General features: G+C 39.6%; 1 protein-coding gene across 1 annotated transcript; it reads left to right on the top strand.

The window, feature by feature from the left end:
* The first annotated feature begins 16,220 nt into the window (after positions 1-16,220).
* LOC145800293 (receptor like protein 27-like) lies at positions 16,221-17,960 on the top strand. Its single transcript, XM_082889948.1, has one exon. The coding sequence runs from the start codon at positions 16,221-16,223 to the stop codon at positions 17,958-17,960; it is 1,740 nt and encodes a 579-aa protein (XP_082746074.1).
* The last annotated feature ends 263 nt before the right edge of the window (positions 17,961-18,223 follow it).

Below are 18,223 nucleotides of genomic sequence, written 5' to 3'. Positions count from 1 at the left end.
ACCTAACTCCATCATGGATAATCCGGAGTGTCGGTGACTGGGGAATTGAGACACATTCCGTCACTCGGAGTACGAAATGTACCTCGTTTCCCGTGCCCGGGCTAACTCCTATTCCGGACACGATGCAATATGCATGGTATGCATGAAATGCAACTAAGATGCAATCCTATCATACACAATGCTATGAAAATGAGATGCCTCGAAATGCGTGCACGCGGGCACGCAAACCGAGGCGATGATAGCAATGATGAAAATGAGATGCCTCGAAGTACGTGCACACGGGCCCACAAACCGAGGCGATGATAAAATATGATAAAAAAATGAGATGCCTCGAAGTACGTGCACACGGGCACGCAAACCGAGGCGATGACAGAAATGATGAAAATGAGATGCCTCGAAGTACGTGCACACGGGCACGCGAACCGAGGCGATGATAGAAATGATGAAAATGAGATGCCTCGAAATGCGTGCGCACGGGCACGCAAACCGAGGCAATGATAAAATGCTATGAAAATGAGATGCCTCGAAGTACGTGCACACGGGCACGCAAACCGAAGCGATGACAGAAATGATGAAAATGAGATGCCTCGAAGTACGTGCACACGGGCATGCGAACCGAGAAAATGATATGTGTCTCGAAGTACGTGCACGCGGGCACGCAAACCGAGGCGATGATATGTGTCTCGAAGTACGGGCACGCGGGCACGCAAACCGAGAAAATGATATGTGTCTCGAAGTACGTGCACGTGGGTACGCAAACCGAGGCGATGATATGAAAAAAGACAAATGGGCTTATACCAACATGAGTGAGCCTCAGCCACACTCACATAGGATGCCGTCGGATAAAAAAGGAGTGCCTCGAAATGCGTGCACACGGGCACGCAAACCGAGGCGATGACAAAATATTATGAAATGACATGGAAATGACAAATGGGCTTATACTAACATGAGAGAGCCTCAGCCGCACTCACATGAGATGCCGATGGCAGAAAATGAGGTGCCTCGAAATGCGTGCACACGGGCACGCAAATCGAGGCGGTGCATACGCAATGCAAATGACATGGAAAATGACAAATGGACTTATACTAACATGAGAGAGCCTCAGCCACATTCACATAAGATGCCGATGGCAGAAAATGAAGTGCCTCGAAATGCGTGCACACAGGCACACAAATCGAGGCAATGCATACGCAATGCAATTGACATGGAAAATGAAGTATGGACTTATACTAACATGAGAGAGCCTCAGCCGCACTCACATAGGATGCCGACGGATAAAAATGAGGTGCCTCGAAATGCGTGCACACGGGCACGCAAACCGAGGCGATGCGAAAAAGTGATGAAACATGGCAAAAATGATATGCAAGCATGCCAATGGGATTTCAGCAACAAAATAAGGGGGAAAACAGTCCTGAAATGAAGCGAAATGACATGAAATGCAAGGAAATGTCCCGAAATGCGAATTTAGGCACCCGAAATGGCCTATAGCTATGCAATGCGTGCACAATATGGACATGGAATGTAAATACAGAAGCAAGGCAGCCCCAAAATTAGCATTTTACTAGTTTATAGCATGGCCAAACAGTGGACAAAAACAGGGCAAAACAAGCATGCAAAAATGGGGAATAAACATGAGATTAAGAAGTAACTCATAGCTACTGTCCTCGAACAGGTTCGGGCCCTTCTACAATATTGAAGAGGGGCCAAAAATATGCACATTTACAGAACTGTAAAATCCTCAAAAACAAACATAGATATGGCTAAGCTTTTATGTAAGAAAACGGGCCAAAAGATGGCCAAAGAGGCAAGTGGTATATACAATGCCCAAACTGAAAAATTCCCTTCTACAACATTGAAGAGGGACCAAACAGGGTTGAGCCCTTAATGAGACATGAAAATGAGCTCAAAATAATGATCTTTCCAGTTTTGGTCGGAGCTCAAATGTACAAGAAAGAAAGGCTAAGAAATGTTGCAAAAAATGAGCTCAAAAGAGGGAAAGTGGACTTACCCTTGAAGATCAATTCTTTTGTTGCTTCTTGGGCCAACTTTGTTGCCTCTTAGCTTCTGGAATTCCTCTCCTTGCTCTTGGAATGGAGTGGTGGTGGTAGAGCTTGGTGTTGTAGTGTAAATGGTGGTGTAGTACTTGAAGCTTTTTAGGAAAATGAGAGAGATGGAGGAGGATTTGTCTCTTGAGGCTTGAAGAACCAATTTTTTCTAACCTCCTAAAGGGGAGGAGAGGTTCTCTTTATATAGAGAAACCAAAGGGGCAAAGCTTCTCTTGGAAGCTTTGAGCAAAAGGGCCAAGCTTCTCTTAGAAGCTTGGAGCAAAAGGGCCAAGCTTCTTGGAGAAGCTAGGCAAAAAGGGTCAAGAGGTTCAAGCTTCTTGGAGAAGCTAGCCAAAAGGGTCAAAAGGTTCAAGCTTCTTGGAGAAGCTAAACAAAAAGGTTCAAAAGGGTCAAGCTTCTTGGAGAAGTTTTGAAAAGGGGTCAAAAGGTTCAAGCTTCTTGGAGAAGCTAAACAAAAAGGTCAAGCTTCTTGGAGAAGCTAAAAAAGGGGTCAAGCTTCTTGGAGAAGCTAAAAGAGGTCAAGCTTCTTGGAGAAGCTAAAAAAAAGGTCCAAAAGGGTCAAGCTCCCTCAAGAAAAGGTCTCGGTTAGGAGAAGTGGCCGATTGATCAAAAATAGTGGCCGGCCATGAACTTTTAGGGTCCTCCCAAGTATGTAGATCACAGATATGTGGTCGAAAGTTGGCAACACTAACTCCAAGGTGTTCAACATTAGCCCGGAAGTTGGGAAAACGGGCGCCGGGAGGCTCCGGAGGAGAGATAACTGGTTGCTGCAACAATTGCTGGCCTCCCACCCTTCAGTGACCTTCCCTGTGATAAAACAGAGGTACCTGCCAAAAATGAACGAAAACCATTGCAAAACGAATGTTCCGGGGCCAAAACACGCAGTTCGAGGTCCCGAAAATGGGCTGTTAAGCACCGAAAGTGGCATTCGACCTCGAAGTGGGTTTCTCAGCCCCCAGTGTCCCTCAAAAGGGAGCAAATAGGAAGTATGCCAAAAATCAGAGCAAACGGAGATGGTTAGGTGGTCCCGAACCGAGGCACACGGCCTGACGGTCTTGGAAAACCGGAAACCGGGCTCCGAAATGGGCAAAATGGCCTACGGCCACCAAATGTAGCCTACGAACATTGAGAGATGGTCTACTAGACCTCTCCCTCCCCTCAGGAAAAGAAACCGAGAAAACCGAGTCTGGTTCGCAAATCGAGACAAGGCACAGAAGAGGGTTCGGAAGTCCGGAGGCAGGGCTCACGGCCGCAACTCTGAAACTTCTGAACGAGCACATTACACAACATCACCAATCGCTCAATCAGTGACGTCTGAGTCTTAAGGTCGGTCAAAAATGGGGTGTCTACAGGTTCCCGCTCGAGCGGGGAAGTTGACGGTCGAGCGGGGAGCTGTGTAGACAGGCCATCCGCTCGAGCAGCTGAGTTCACGCTCGAGCGTGATTTTGATGTAACCAGTATTTTTACAAGCCTTAAGGGTACGCTCGAGCGGGAAAGTCCACGCTCGAGCGGGGACCTTATTTTCTGAAATTCTGAAATTTGCATTTTGTGTTCTGTTTTTCGTCCTCTTTCATTTGTAAGCACTCTTAGGCTTGCATTGAGCATTGTAAATGAGTTAACGAGATAAGAATAAAGCCTAAGAGGAATATGTGAATTAAGGAACGTATTGAACTGTTAGTGACCCTTTTTGTGTTCACGAAATGTGTAGGGTCAAGCTCCAAGGCAAATTCACAAGCCAATCACTGTGAGTAATATCGATATTTGAATGATTGTGAATGTCCAATTATTATTCCCTTATAAGCTTTATAAGTTGCTAATTGGGATTGTGGACAAAATTCTGACAGGAATGAACGTAAATGGACCAAAGGTCGTTCTGATAAACATAAATGGACCAAAGGTCGTTGTGATAAACATAAATGGACCAAAGGTCGTTCTGATAAACATAAATGGACCAAAGGTCGTTCTGATAGAAATGAGTGGACCGAAGGTCGTTTTGACATGGATGAGTGGGCCGAAGGCCGTTTTGACAGAAATGAATGGGCCGAAGGCCGTTCTGACAGAAATGAATGGACCGAAGGTCGTTTAGATAGAAATGAGTGGACCGAAGGTCGTTTTGACATATATGAATGGACCTAAGGTCGTTTTGACATGAATGAGTGGGTCGGAGGCCGTTTTGACATGAATGTATGGGCCGAAGGCCGTTTTGACGTAAACGAATAGGCCGAAGGCCATTTTGACAGAAATGAATGGGCCGAAGGCCGTTTGACATAAATGAATGGGCCGAAGGCCGTTTTGACATGAATGGAAATCTGAATGGGCCAAAGGCCAGAATGTTTTGAACTACAGTCACTTGATTTGAATTTCGTATAGTTATATATCTGTTAAATAGAAATATGAATTGGGCCCAAGGCCGTTTGGAACATGTTATTCTACATTGTTATGTAACTCCTGTATTTGATTTGATATTATTCACTGGGCTTTTGCTTACGCTCATTCATGTGTTTGTAGGTGAGCCAAGAGAGGTCCAGACCCAGCCTTAGTGAAGTCTGTATGGAACAACTAAGGTTTCGAGAGAGTCAGCCCTTGTGTCTCACGCACGAGACCCGTCTTCGCCCTTTTGTTATGCATTTACATTTTGTCAGGTTGGCGAAGTTTTGAATCCGTCTGTATATAGTTTTCATGGGTTGACTTAGTTTGGATGATCCTATCTGTATAGAATCTTATATCATTATAGTTTCTGTTGTGAGTTATTAACATATGTATGTCTGGAATGTTATGATGTGCATATAAGCACGGCTCTATGGACAAAGTTTTAAATTGCTTCCGTTTGGCCCCCATTAACTCTGTTAAAATACATTTGGTTTGGTTTGAGGCCGTAGGTAATCTCATGATTACTGGCCGGTTACGTCCTTAACCCATGGGGGCGGGTTCGGGTCGTGACAGAGTGGTATCAGAGCACGAGTTAATAACTCACACACTTATCCGAAAGAGCAATAAGCGTCTAGAAAAGATCTAGGATGCATTCATGTGATAAATATAAAATTAGAAGCATCAAGAATATGCTTAAGTGTTTCGATATGAACAGTTACGTGCTATAATTCGTAAATTGCTTGCATTGTAAACCTTTGGAGTATGTATGCTCTCTAGTATATGCATACTTGTGAATCTTTTGTATAAGTATAATGCAAGTTTAATCAAATGGTGAACTTTAATTATTTTCTGATGATATGAAATGACAAGTTTCCTGAAATGCTATGTTTTGCATGAGTGAATGACTCTCTAAATTTTCTTCGAATGTAATTGTGGTATCCTTAGCAGAAGCCCTCGCCCAGGGGACATAATACTGTGGCTGATGGTCATGAAGCCCTAGCCCGGGGGGAAATAATACCGTGGCACAGGCCCTCGCCCGGGAGAAATAATACCGTGGCCTATGTATGAGATATGTTGATATGCTTGACCAACATGATATGTCACGCTAAAAGAAGTACCACACACGATTCGAATATGAGATATAAATTGTTACACTAATGTGTACAACAAGTTTGTTTTGTTATAATGCACATACATGAAAAGTTGTTTATGTGCATTCAATTCTGCCTACGGGTGTCTATTTGAAATATGAACATGATTTGAGTATATAATTACTTAGTAAATGTTTAGCATGCGATATTTGATAAATATGCAATTATCTGTTACGTAAGTGATTAATTGCGTACGATATCTGAAAGGAGAATATAACAATGTGCCTATGTGCGAATGTACTCATGTGATTTTGTGTTTAATTTCGTATTGGGCATCCCAGTATTTGGTAAAGTTTGATAAGAATTTGTGTAGAGTATGGGCAAATTAAGGGCATACGGGTTGGAAGGTTCTTCCATAGCCCGACTTGATAGTCCGGAAAGAGTAGTACAAGAATTGGCAGAGATCTTGAGACAACAGCGTCGGTTGCCACTACGGCAAGAACCTTTGCCACCACCAGTGTGAGAAACACCGAGGAGTTTGTTATCAGACTTCTGGGGCTCGTTATAGATATGGTTAAATGGACCATACGGCAAGGAACTGTCCCCGGATTGAACGAAATGTGAATGAATCCTCTGCCTTGGCTAAATCCGTACCAGTGGTAGGAATTGCTACTCAGGATGGAGTAATCACACTCATCCCAGAAAGCACTCAAAATGTTGTAACCATTATCCCAGGTATCTATACTGTTTACAAATGAATGCTTATGTGCTGATTGATTCTGAATTAGTACGTTTGTACATCTTCGCTTGGGATATTATTTGATTCGGATCGACATACATTTCATATCTGCTGCATGTGTATCTAGATTGGTTAGACCCACATGATCGAGACTGTATTCATTGGAGGCATATGCCCCGTTTGGGAAATTTGTGAAATACGTTTTGGGATATTGATTGACTCTGCACATGCACATATATATCTACACCTATGCTCAGGGTGATTTATTATGTTACCGTCTTCAATGACTAAACCACTGGAATTATGATTCTGTAATCGTGTGACCAAGTTGAACGCCCTAAATGATGAACTCTATAATTGTGAGACCATATATTTTGATTGGTAGAAAGTTGACTGGGTGATGTGACTAATTTGGAACTTTTGCGTAACAATCCCATACTATGTGTACCTGAGGAACTTTGTATAATGTATTACTGTGCACCATGTTCTTGCATATAAGGCTTATTTGGGAACTGCTATACTGATTATGACACGTACCTCCTGATATGAACACTTGCATGCTTATGTAACTATACCTGAACTTATGTGGACAATACCGTATTGTACGTGATTTGAAACACTTTGATATGAACAGTTGTGATGAATGATTCTGATACGACCTTAAGAACTGATAAATTTAGGGCAGTTGTGAAACTATCAGCCATGTGCCTTACACAATCGAATGTGCCCTATTTGAGAAATTTTTTTTTTCTGATTCGATCTGATAGAACCTTTTCCTGATATTGTTCCGATGGAACCCTCATTTGATATAATGTGATGGAACCTTTGTTTGATTTAATCTGACAAGACCTTTGCTTGGATTGATTGATAAGAACCTCCATCTAAGTTGATTTTGTAAAAGGGGGTTAAGAATTGTCTACAAATAAATGACCAGATTATTATTGGCAGGAAAATGGATGGACCCAAAACTTGAATCCGTTTGGAGTGCTTGACTTATTTGAAAGACCTTTTGTGGGCTATCAATAGATTGATCTACCTATGAACACCATTGAGAACCAACCTTCAACTATTAAGGACATATGTGTTATAGATGAACTGAATTGTACAAATCCCGTGATTGGGTGTCTTAAGGAACGATGCTTGTGTATTGTCCCATCCTGGTTGGTTTGATGCTATGGGGACTGATGATGGTAGATTGATTTGACTATAAGCAGTACTGAACAGTTGTCCTTGACTGATCAGAATATGTTTCATGCGTTTGCTTCAAGTGATATCGGGTTTTGGAAATCAGGTTATAGTGAATGGTGTTGTGTTGCTTTGGTGACATTCTTAGAGTGTCCTTTCGTGCTAGGGGACATTAAGCCTATACCTTTTGCCACCGACGGTTTCGTACGGGTGGGTTTGACTAATCGATCTAGAATCGGCCACCGACGGTCGCGAACGGGTGTGCCTCGATTCCGAGACGATTGTTCCTTTGTTTTGTTCGGAATGTCATCCTTTGGTATTATGTAAATGTTTTAACACCCAAGAAACTTTGAAAAACCCTGATTGTCCGAAAAGTGCGCGAATTCGGTACGCTTTGTATATATCCACCCGGTGTCATTATATTCTGTGATAAGAACCCTAAGAATGTGTGAATTGTGTTTGACATGCGATTGACTCCTTTGATAATGCCTTTGACATCATGGGGATTTACGTATATGAATTGCCTTATGCTTTTAACGACTACCAGATAAAGTAGAAAGACTCAATGGAACAGAGAATTGAATACTGAGCTGAATTGTGGATTCCAAACTGTAAACTGTTGAATGAACTGAGAATGCGTGTGTTCTATTAGAAGTCGATTGCCTCAGTGTTATTGTATTTTACAATTGGTACTATAGGGATGTACGGACTATATGCGTTGTATGGGTAATTGCCTCGATACTACCTTGTTGGTTAGGGAATCGGTGTCTGGATCCACTTTGAATTTTCGAAGACTTTTGATTGACCTTGGATAACTGTGATGAGTCACTGGACTAAATGCCGAATCGGATTGTGAATTGTGGAATTATTGAAGAATGAATTGAACTTTTGTGACAAGGGAATAGACCGAACCTCTGTGACAAGTTAGCTGACGTTTGAAATAAATATGTTAGTGACCTGCTTTGAAGAGGGTAATTGGTGAATGTGTGTCTAAGTATTTTTCGGGGCCAATAGGTCGAAGCCGAATATCAGATAGTGGCGGAACTACTTCAATCTCCCTATTTTGGAATGGAAATGGGAATATGTGACTACGAAATTCGTTGTGGGGCTACCTTGAGCACCCAAGGTATAAGTCCTGTTTGAGTTTTGAATATGGGATTACTAAGTTGCCTGTCTCCTCCCTGTGAAATGTTCGTAAGATGCTTGTAGACTAGCCACTATTTACATCGATAAGATCGCTCGTTTACATGGGGTCCCAGTATCTATTGTTTAGACAGAAATTCTAAAATGTGTTTGAATTCTGAAAAGCCTTCAAGAGGCAATGGGGGCTCAGCTTCTGTTCTGTTATGTTACCCGGACCCGGAGGTTCCCTTATGGAACTGGTTATTCGTAACCTCACATGTATATGTTCTGTTTTGTTCCGTTCTATTATGTTCTGTTAATGCTAATGAATGTATCACGTAAACTTAATCATGACTTATGACTCCTGTATATGATCTGGACAAATTATGAATTTGATACGAAACTGAATTATGATTCGGCGCAGTTTTCCATCCGCAAATTGATGTATGATCAGAAAGAACTTGTTAGATTTTTGGGAGGAATGCTCCAAAGATATGCATTAGATTTTTTAGGGGAGTTGGAAAGATCTATCCATCGTTGGCAAACTTTGCTTCCAACAACAGCTCACACTCTAGTTTTGGCATGGCACCGTACAAGCCTTGTATGGCGGAAAAAGGTAAATCTATGACTGATTGAGAATAGAGCGTTGCTTGATTTTGAGATTAAGTGAACGACTATTAAGAATGATTGGAACCGTTGAATGAAAAGTGTTCCGAATTGTTTCGACTAAAGGTAAAATAAGTTTGGAGGACCAAACTTCCTAAAGGGGGGAAGACTGTGATACCCCTATTCCGTAATATGCTAATTGGTCCCTAATACGTATGTGACTATATGTTTTGACATGATTTTTGTGTGCCATTATGTGAATATATGCAATTTTGACTATATGTTCACCGTAGGAATATCTGTTTGAATAATCTGCTCTGGAAATTAAATTGAGGGCCTTATCGGTCACAGAACCCGAAATTGATTACGCCATTGTGATTGGCATAATTTTTAGAGCCTACGGTGAAATTTAATTAGAAATTGATCCTGGTCAGATTAAACTGATGAATTAAATGCCCAAATATTTTATATTAAAATATTGTATTAGTGGGGCTTGTTGTATGATAGCACTACACTCCCCTTTAACTCTTATGAACTCAAGAATCTGAGGGATTCAATTGTGAGAGAGTGAGGGCCGGCCTTAGTGAGAGAAAGGGAGAGAAATTGTGCAATTTGGCTTAAAGCTTGGAAATTTTGGGGATTTAGCTCAAGAATTGACTAGAGCTTAGAAGATCAAAGCTTCTAGGTGAGTAATTCTTGGATTATAGTTCGTAATTTTGTGTGTTCAAGCTAATTTGGTGATCAAGAGTAAGATTGAAATGAAATTGTGTTGGAATTGTTGAATTGAAGCTTAATATGTGCATGCATGTAAGAAATTACTTTGAAATTGCATGTTTGAGCACAAATGTGTGTAATCCATGTGAAATGTTAAAGGAAACTCATGTTTTGATCACCATTTGGGTTATCCAAGTTGAGAATGTGGCTAATTCATCACATGCATGTACAATTTGAGAAGATATGAGCTTGAATGCATGAATTTGTTATGTTGGTGTTGAGTTTGACATATTTTGGGCCATGCATGTAGATAAATCAAGAAATTGAGCTTCATAATGTTATAATCTTGCATTGGTACCATGTTGGTATGATTATATTTGAGATTTGAGCCATTGCATGCAAGTAATGTAGCTGGAAAATCGAATTGGAGCTCAAGAACTCAACCTGGGATTTCCAGAATTTTGCTGTCCGCTCGAGCGGGGGAACTGCCGCTCGAGCGGGAAAATCGTGCTCCCAGCACTTTTTGCAGACATGGTTCCCGCTCGAGCGGGGAAGTTGACGCTCGAGCGGGGAGCTATGTAGACAGGCCATCCGCTCGAGCGGCTGAGTTCACGCTCGAGCGTGATTTTGATGTAACCAGTATTTTTACAAGCCTTAAGGGTATGCTCGAGCGGGAAAGTCTACGCTCGAGCGGGGACCTTATTTTCTGAAATTCTGAAATTTGCATTTTGTGTTCTATTTTTCGTCCTCTTTCATTTGCAAGCACTCTTAGGCTTGCATTGAGCATTGTAAATGAGTTAACGAGATAAGAATAAAGCCTAAGAGGAATATGTGAATTAAGGAACGGATTGAACTGTTAGTGACCCTTTTTGTGTTCATGAAATGTGTAGGGTCAAGCTCCAGGGAAAATTCACAAGCCAATCACTGTGAGTAATATCGATATTTGAATGATTGTGAATGTCCAATTATTATTCCCTTATAAGCTTTATAAGTTGCTAATTGGGATTGTGGACAAAAGTCTGACAGGAATGAACGTAAATGGACCAAAGGTCGTTCTGATAAACATAAATGGACCAAAGGTCGTTGTGATAAACATAAATGGACCAAAGGTCGTTCTGATAAACATAAATGGACCAAAGGTCGTTCTGATAGAAATGAGTGGACCGAAGGTCGTTTTGACATGGATGAGTGGGCCGAAGGCCGTTTTGACAGAAATGAATGGGCCAAAGGCCGTTCTGACAGAAATGAATGGACCGAAGGTCGTTTAGATAGAAATGAGTGGACCGAAGGTCGTTTTGACATATATGAATGGACCTAAGGTCGTTTTGACATGAATGAGTGGACCGGAGGCTGTTTTGACATTAATGTATGGGCCGAAGGCCGTTTTGACGTAAACGAATAGGCCGAAGGCCATTTTGACAGAAATGAATGGGCCGAAGGCCGTTTGACATAAATGAATGGGCCGAAGGCCGTTTTGACATGAATGGAAATCTGAATGGGCCAAAGGCCAGAATGTTTTGAACTACAGTCACTTGATTTGAATTTCATATAGTTATATATCTGTTAAATAGAAATATGAATTGGGCCCAAGGCCGTTTGGAACATGTTATTCTACATTGTTATGTAACTCCTGTATTTGATTTGATATTATTCACTGGGCTTTCGCTCACGCTCATTCATGTGTTTGTAGGTGAGCCAAGAGAGGTCCAGACCCAGCCTTAGTGAAGTCTGTATGGAACAACTAAGGTTTTGAGAGAGTCAGCCCTTGTGTCTCACGCACGAGACCCGTCTTCGCCCTTTTGTTATGCATTTACATTTTGTCAGGTTGGCGAAGTTTTGAATCCGTCTGTATATAGTTTTCATGGGTTGACTTAGTTTGGATGGTCCTATCTGTATAGAATCTTATATCATTACAGTTTCTGTTGTGAGTTATTAACATATGTATGTCTGGAATGTTATGATGTGCATATAAGCACGGCTCTATGGACAAAGTTTTAAATTGCTTCCGTTTGGCCCCCATTAACTCTGTTAAAATACATTTGGTTTGGTTTGAGGCCGTAGGTAATCTCATGATTACTGGCCGGTTACGTCCTTAACCCATGGGGGCGGGTTCGGGTCGTGACAGAGTGGTATCAGAGCACGAGTTAATAACTCACACACTTATCCAAAAGAGCAATAAGCGTCTAGAAAAGATCTAGGATGCATTCATGTGATAAATATAAAATTAGAAGCATCAAGAATATGCTTAAGTGTTTCGATATGAACAGTTACGTGCTATAATTCGTAAATTGCTTGCATTGTAAACCTTTGGAATATGTATGCTCTCTAGTATATGCATACTTGTGAATCTTTTGTATAAGTATAATGCAAGTTTAATCAAATGGTGAACTTTAATTATTTTCTGATGATATGAAATGTCAAGTTTCCTGAAATGCGAGGATTATTAATGTGAGGATTAGACTGGATATTGACGGATTAGACTGGACAAGATTGTTAGTGAGAGAATAGATAGTGAAGAGATTGTTAATGTGAGGATTATTAATGAAAGGACTAAGTAAAAGTGTGTTTGTTTTAATGATAGTATTGGAGATGATTAGTGATTGGATTGTTAAATTATTTTTATATAAAATAAATTAAAATTATATCTATATTAAAAAAAAACTAAAAAAAATATTAAAATAAACAGGTGCATTTGATAAAGATAAAAATAAAATTTTAAAAAATAACATTTTTATATAAAATAAACTCAATCTACTCATTATTTTCTTAATCCCACCCAAAATCTAACCAAGCTAAGCCACCCATGTAGGGGATTAATATTCCACCTAGAGTCTTAATCCTCTAGTGTATGCCCAAACCAAACATGTCATTGGTGGACCCCACCTCATACCCAATCCATTCCCATGGCCAAACAAACAAGCCCTTATTGTGTATTATTGCTAGTCTTTCCAAAACTTTTAGCACCTTTGTTGAGGGGTAGTGTACCTGAATCAACTCAAGAACAGTAGTGGATTAGATTTTTTGAATTGATTAATGTTAGAGACCCAAAAATTCTATTAAAGTTTTTACCAAATGTCTCACATGGGTGTGAGACTCACACAATGTGAGTCTCATATAGGTCCTACACCCATGTGAGATATTTAGTAAAACTTTTGATAGAATTTTTAGAATCTCTAGTATTTTTGTTTTGAATTTCGTCCAAATATTAAAACGTGACCTTATGATATCACAATTTTAAAAAATTAGAACTTTTGATTGTAAGAATTTTTAAAATTTCTTTTATTAAATCCTATGAATTAAATGACCAAATGATATACCTAGTCATTGGGAATGGGTCTAGAGAGAAATCTCTAGACCAAAATATCCAAAAAGAGTACCTTTTAGATTATCATCCCATGACAAAGGAAAGGTGATGCTATTTTGCCAAACAGTCAAAGGAACTGCACCAACTGAAGCAGAAAAAATTGGAACACTAGCCTCTAGATTTTGCAAGTGGCTTTTTACTAGAAGAATAGACTCAGTAAAGAAGCCACCACTCCCAACTTGAGCAATTCATTTCAATTCCATTGTTGTGCTTGTGCTTCACAATACCCTTAAACATGAGAATTGCATTCTTTGCTTGGCTTTTCTCTATCACTATTTTCTTGATCTTTTGCATTTGTACTGTTCCAGTACACAGCCAATGCCTCAAACTCAATGATCAGAGCTCATTGTTGGTGCAATTGAAGAACAGCCTCACATTCAATTCAACATTTTCTGTCATGTAGCTAAATTGGACTCAAACAAACAATTGTTGTGGTTGGAAGGAGATGACTTGCGACAAAGTTGGTCATGTCACTGGTCTATATCTGAATTTGTCAAATGCAAATGTTGCTGGGCAAATTCCAATTGAATTGTCATACATGACAAAGTTGGAAGGGCGTTGCTTGCTGCTCTGTTTATTTCTTTCTCTTTTTTTTTCTTCATCAACAAAATGACATAATTTTGAATAATTGAAAGAAACTCCCGAGAATGAAACTCTAGAGGATCTAAACGCCTTCAATCCAATGGCTTCCAATTCCTTCTATCGAAGGACAAATCTATGGCATTATAAATTTAGAATATATATATATATATTCTAAAAATTAAAAAAACACATCTATGGGTTATAATTATTTTAGATAAAATTCATATTACACCAATTTTAAAGCTCACCATACAACTCAATTCAAGATAAATTTTAAAATATATTTTTATGATTCATTACATTTGTATTAATTAATTCCCTCACATTTCTAACCACAGTACACTGAAATCATACGATTAACAAAACATATCTTCTAATATAATCCACAATCGCTCAAAATATCAATGTCTCACAAAGTTATATATTAGTAGTCAAATAACAATTTGAGGTTATGTTTGGATATTACATTTGAGAGAAAATTTACAAAGAAAAAAAATAAAAGTAAAAAAATTTCTCAATTTTATTAACAAATCTATTTCATTTTTCTCTCAAAAAATTCTTACATAAATTTAAAATCCAAACAAAGAATTAAATTTTTATTTTTATTTTTATAATTGATAGGAATGAAATAAGGGAAGAAAAATTACATTTGTAAAAGTAAGATTTAAACTCAAACATCACATCAAAATTTATGCCAAATGAAGAATACAAAGTCTGGAATGAAGATTTCATAACTCCAGGTAAATTTTTAGTCATAAGCATGTCGTGTGAATACAATTACTCTTTCAAAATTCTCCCCAAGTAGTTTCAAAATTTATAGCACCACCACCACACATCAATGCCAAAATATTCACAGCTCTTTGTTCAACCTTGCCAAAGCCTCTTGCATCCACCTTCGATGAAGATCTCACTCTCCACATGGCTTTTCTTGTTCATCACACTTTCAATAAATTTAGATCTTGTTCCCAGCCAATGCCTTGACCATGAACTATTGACATTGCTCAAATTGAAGCAAGGCCTCACATTCGACACTTATCTTTCCTCCTCCAAGCTCAAGTCCAAACTCACGTCATGGAATTCAAGTACTGATTGTTGTTCTTAGGCTGGTGCGACATGCAATGATAGCCATGTTACCGGTCTTGACCTCAGTAGCGAATCAATATCAGGTGGGATTGGCAACATGAGCAATCTCTTTGATCTCCAATATCTTCAGAGCTTGAATTTGGCCAACAACTCCTCCAATGCTGCCCAAATTCCATCTGGGTTGGGAAAGCTTGTTAGGTTAGTTCATGTCAACTTCTCTAACTCATGCTTTGTTGGTCAAATTCCCCTAGAGATTTCTAGCTTGACAAGGCTAATTACACTCGATCTATCTACATTTTACTTCCTTGGAAGTCCTAGACTAAAACTTGAGAAGCCAAGTCTAAGAATCCTTGTCAGGAACCTTACAAAGCCCACAGAACTCTATCTTGATGGCATGGAAATTTCAGCTCAGGGAGATGATTGGTGCCAGACCATTTCATTGTCACTGCCAAAATTTGAGAGTGCTGAGCTTGTCCAACTGTGATCTTTCGAGCCCTCTTCACCCCTCCCTCCAGACGCTCCAGTCTCTATCAGTAATTCAATTAAGTGACAACAATTTGTCTGGCCCTATCCTAGAATTGATTGCGAATTTCTCAAGTTTGACTTCTTTGCGTCTTAGAAATTGTCAGTTGTTTGGAGCATTACCAGAAAAGATCATCAAGGTACCAACACTACAAACTCTTGACTTGTCAGACAATGGATTACTTGAAGGCCCTTTGCCTGAATTTCCTCAGAAAACCTCTTTTCATACCCTTTTACTTGGCTACACAAACTTTTCAGAGAAATTACCAAATTCTGTTGGTAATCTTGAGGGGTTGTCTATACTAATTCTTGGAAGTTGCAATTTCACCGGACCAATTCCAAATTCTTTGGTAAACCTTACCCAACTTGGCAATTTGGATTTGTCATTTAACATGTTCACTGGTCCAATCCCTTCATTTCTGAAATAATCTTTTTCACATAGACCTCTCTCATAATGATTTATCTGGTCGTATTCCTTTCACCCACTTTGAAGGCCTTAGGAATCTTGTAGATATCAATCTACGCCACAATTCATTTAAAGGGAATATTCCATTGTCTCTGTTTACACTCTCATCACTGCAGATAATCGATCTTCCCTTTAACCAGTTTGAAGGTCAAATTGCTGAATTTCCAAATGCATCTTCCTCTTCCTTGGCTTTCCTCGACATGAGTAGCAACAAATTAGAAGGGTCTGTTTCCATGTCAGCTTTTGAGCTAGAATCTTAACTGTCCTCGATCTTTCTTCCAACAACTTCAGTGGCATTATGCAACTAGAAATGATCCAGACCCTCCATCAACTTAGAAGGCTCGACCTTTCATACAACAGTTTGTCAATCGAAAGAAATGGAAGTTACTCTAGCCTGCCTTTGTTCCCCAAGATCTACTCATTAGGACTGGCTTCTTGCAAGTTGCAAAGTTTTCCTGATCTAAGGAACCAATCACTAATGTTTCACTTGGACCTTTTTAACAACCAAATTTATGGGGAAATACCTAATTGGATTTGGGAAGTTGGTAATGGCAGTCTTCTTTACTTGAATCTTTCCCATAATTTCCTTGTGGAGATTCAAGAACCCTATGAAATTTGTAGTCTCGATGTCCTTGACCTGCATTCTAACCAGCTCCTTGGGAAAATCCCAGTACCATTGAGATGCATTTTCTATGTGGATTACTCGAGCAATAGATTTTCCTCTTCCATCCCTACCGATATTGGCAATTTCATCTCCTCTGTTTATTTTATCTCTCTTTCAGATAATAACCTCACTGGAATTATACCCGAATCAATGTGCAATGCTACTTACCTTGAAGTGCTCGACTTGTCTAACAATTCTTTTAGTGGTACAATACCGCGATGTTTAATTGAAAGGAATTCCAGTGGACGGAATGACACACTCGGGGTGCTAAATTTAAGTAAAAACAATCTACGTGGCAGCATTCCAATGACATTTCCAGAAAATTGTGGTTTACAGACCCTAGACCTTAGTGACAATCACTTAGAAAGGGAGGTTCCTGAATCTCTGGCTAACTGCACAATGCTAGAGGTTTTGAACCTTGGGAACAATCTGATAAGTAGTACCTTTCCCTGCTGGTTGATGAACTCAACCAGTATACGGGTTCTTGTATTGCGATCCAACAAATTTCACGGATCCATAGGATGTCCAACAATCAAACCCGCATGGCCAATGCTTCAAATTGTTGACCTTGCTTCCAACAATTTTAGTGGGAAGCTGCTGCCACAATTTTTCTTCAACTGGAAGACAATGATGGCCAATGAAGAAGAAGCATCATCCAAGCTTAATCACCTACACTTTGAATTCTTATCATTAAACTGTTTTTACTACCAAGACGTGGTAACAGTGAGAAACAAAAGTTTACAGATGAAGCTTGTGACAATTTTGAATGTCTTCACCAGCATTGACTTCTCATGTAACAATTTCCAAGGGGAGATACCGAAGGAGATTGGAGACCTCAAATCTCTTTATGTTCTCAACTTATCGCAAAATGGCTTCACAGGTCAAGTCCCTTCAACACTGGGAAACTTGAAACAGCTTGAGTCACTCGACCTCTCACTTAACAACCTGATAGGGGAGATCCCTCCACAGCTTGCAAGCCTCACTTTCTTTTTAGTCTTGAACCTCTCATTCAATCAACTAGAGGGGATGATACCGAGAGGCAACCAAATCCAAACATTCATAGTAGCTTCATTCCAAGGGAATAAAGGCTTATGCGGGCCTCCGTTAAATGCAAGCTGCATAGATGATGGCTTGTCACTACCAACATTTGAAGTAAATAAACATTTGAATTCTGGGCTTGAGATTGATTGGAATATCATAAGCGCTGAAATTGGATTTGTGGTTGGGTTGGGAATAATCATATGGTCTCTTGTATTCTGCAAGAGATGGAGGAGATGGTACTATGGACATGTTGATCATGTTCTTTGGAGGATTTTTGGTATGCAACAACTAGGAAGAGGCAATCTTGGAAACAGAGCTTACACATCTCAGAGAAGGAGGCTCTGATCTTGGTTGCCATGTTGATTAATGTTGTTAATGAGAATTGTAATTCACAATTCTTAATAATAGGTCCTAGAAACCTTTTGGTTCATCATGCTATTGATCTAAGTTAAGTCGACAGAAAAGAAAAAAAAAATGTCAATCATGATGATCAAGTTCTTTTTCAGGATTCTCTTTCGAGAACACCAATGAATACAAGAATTTAGAATCGAATTGGTAGGCTGTTAGAATATTTTTAATAAAAAATAAAATATTATTATTCCAATTAT

This window comes from Camellia sinensis, chromosome 10 (assembly GCF_055761805.1).
Source record: "Camellia sinensis isolate YWXY chromosome 10, ASM5576180v1, whole genome shotgun sequence".
In the NCBI taxonomy this organism is placed as follows: Eukaryota; Viridiplantae; Streptophyta; class Magnoliopsida; order Ericales; family Theaceae; genus Camellia; species Camellia sinensis.
This window is presented reverse-complemented; position numbering and strand designations above follow the sequence as displayed.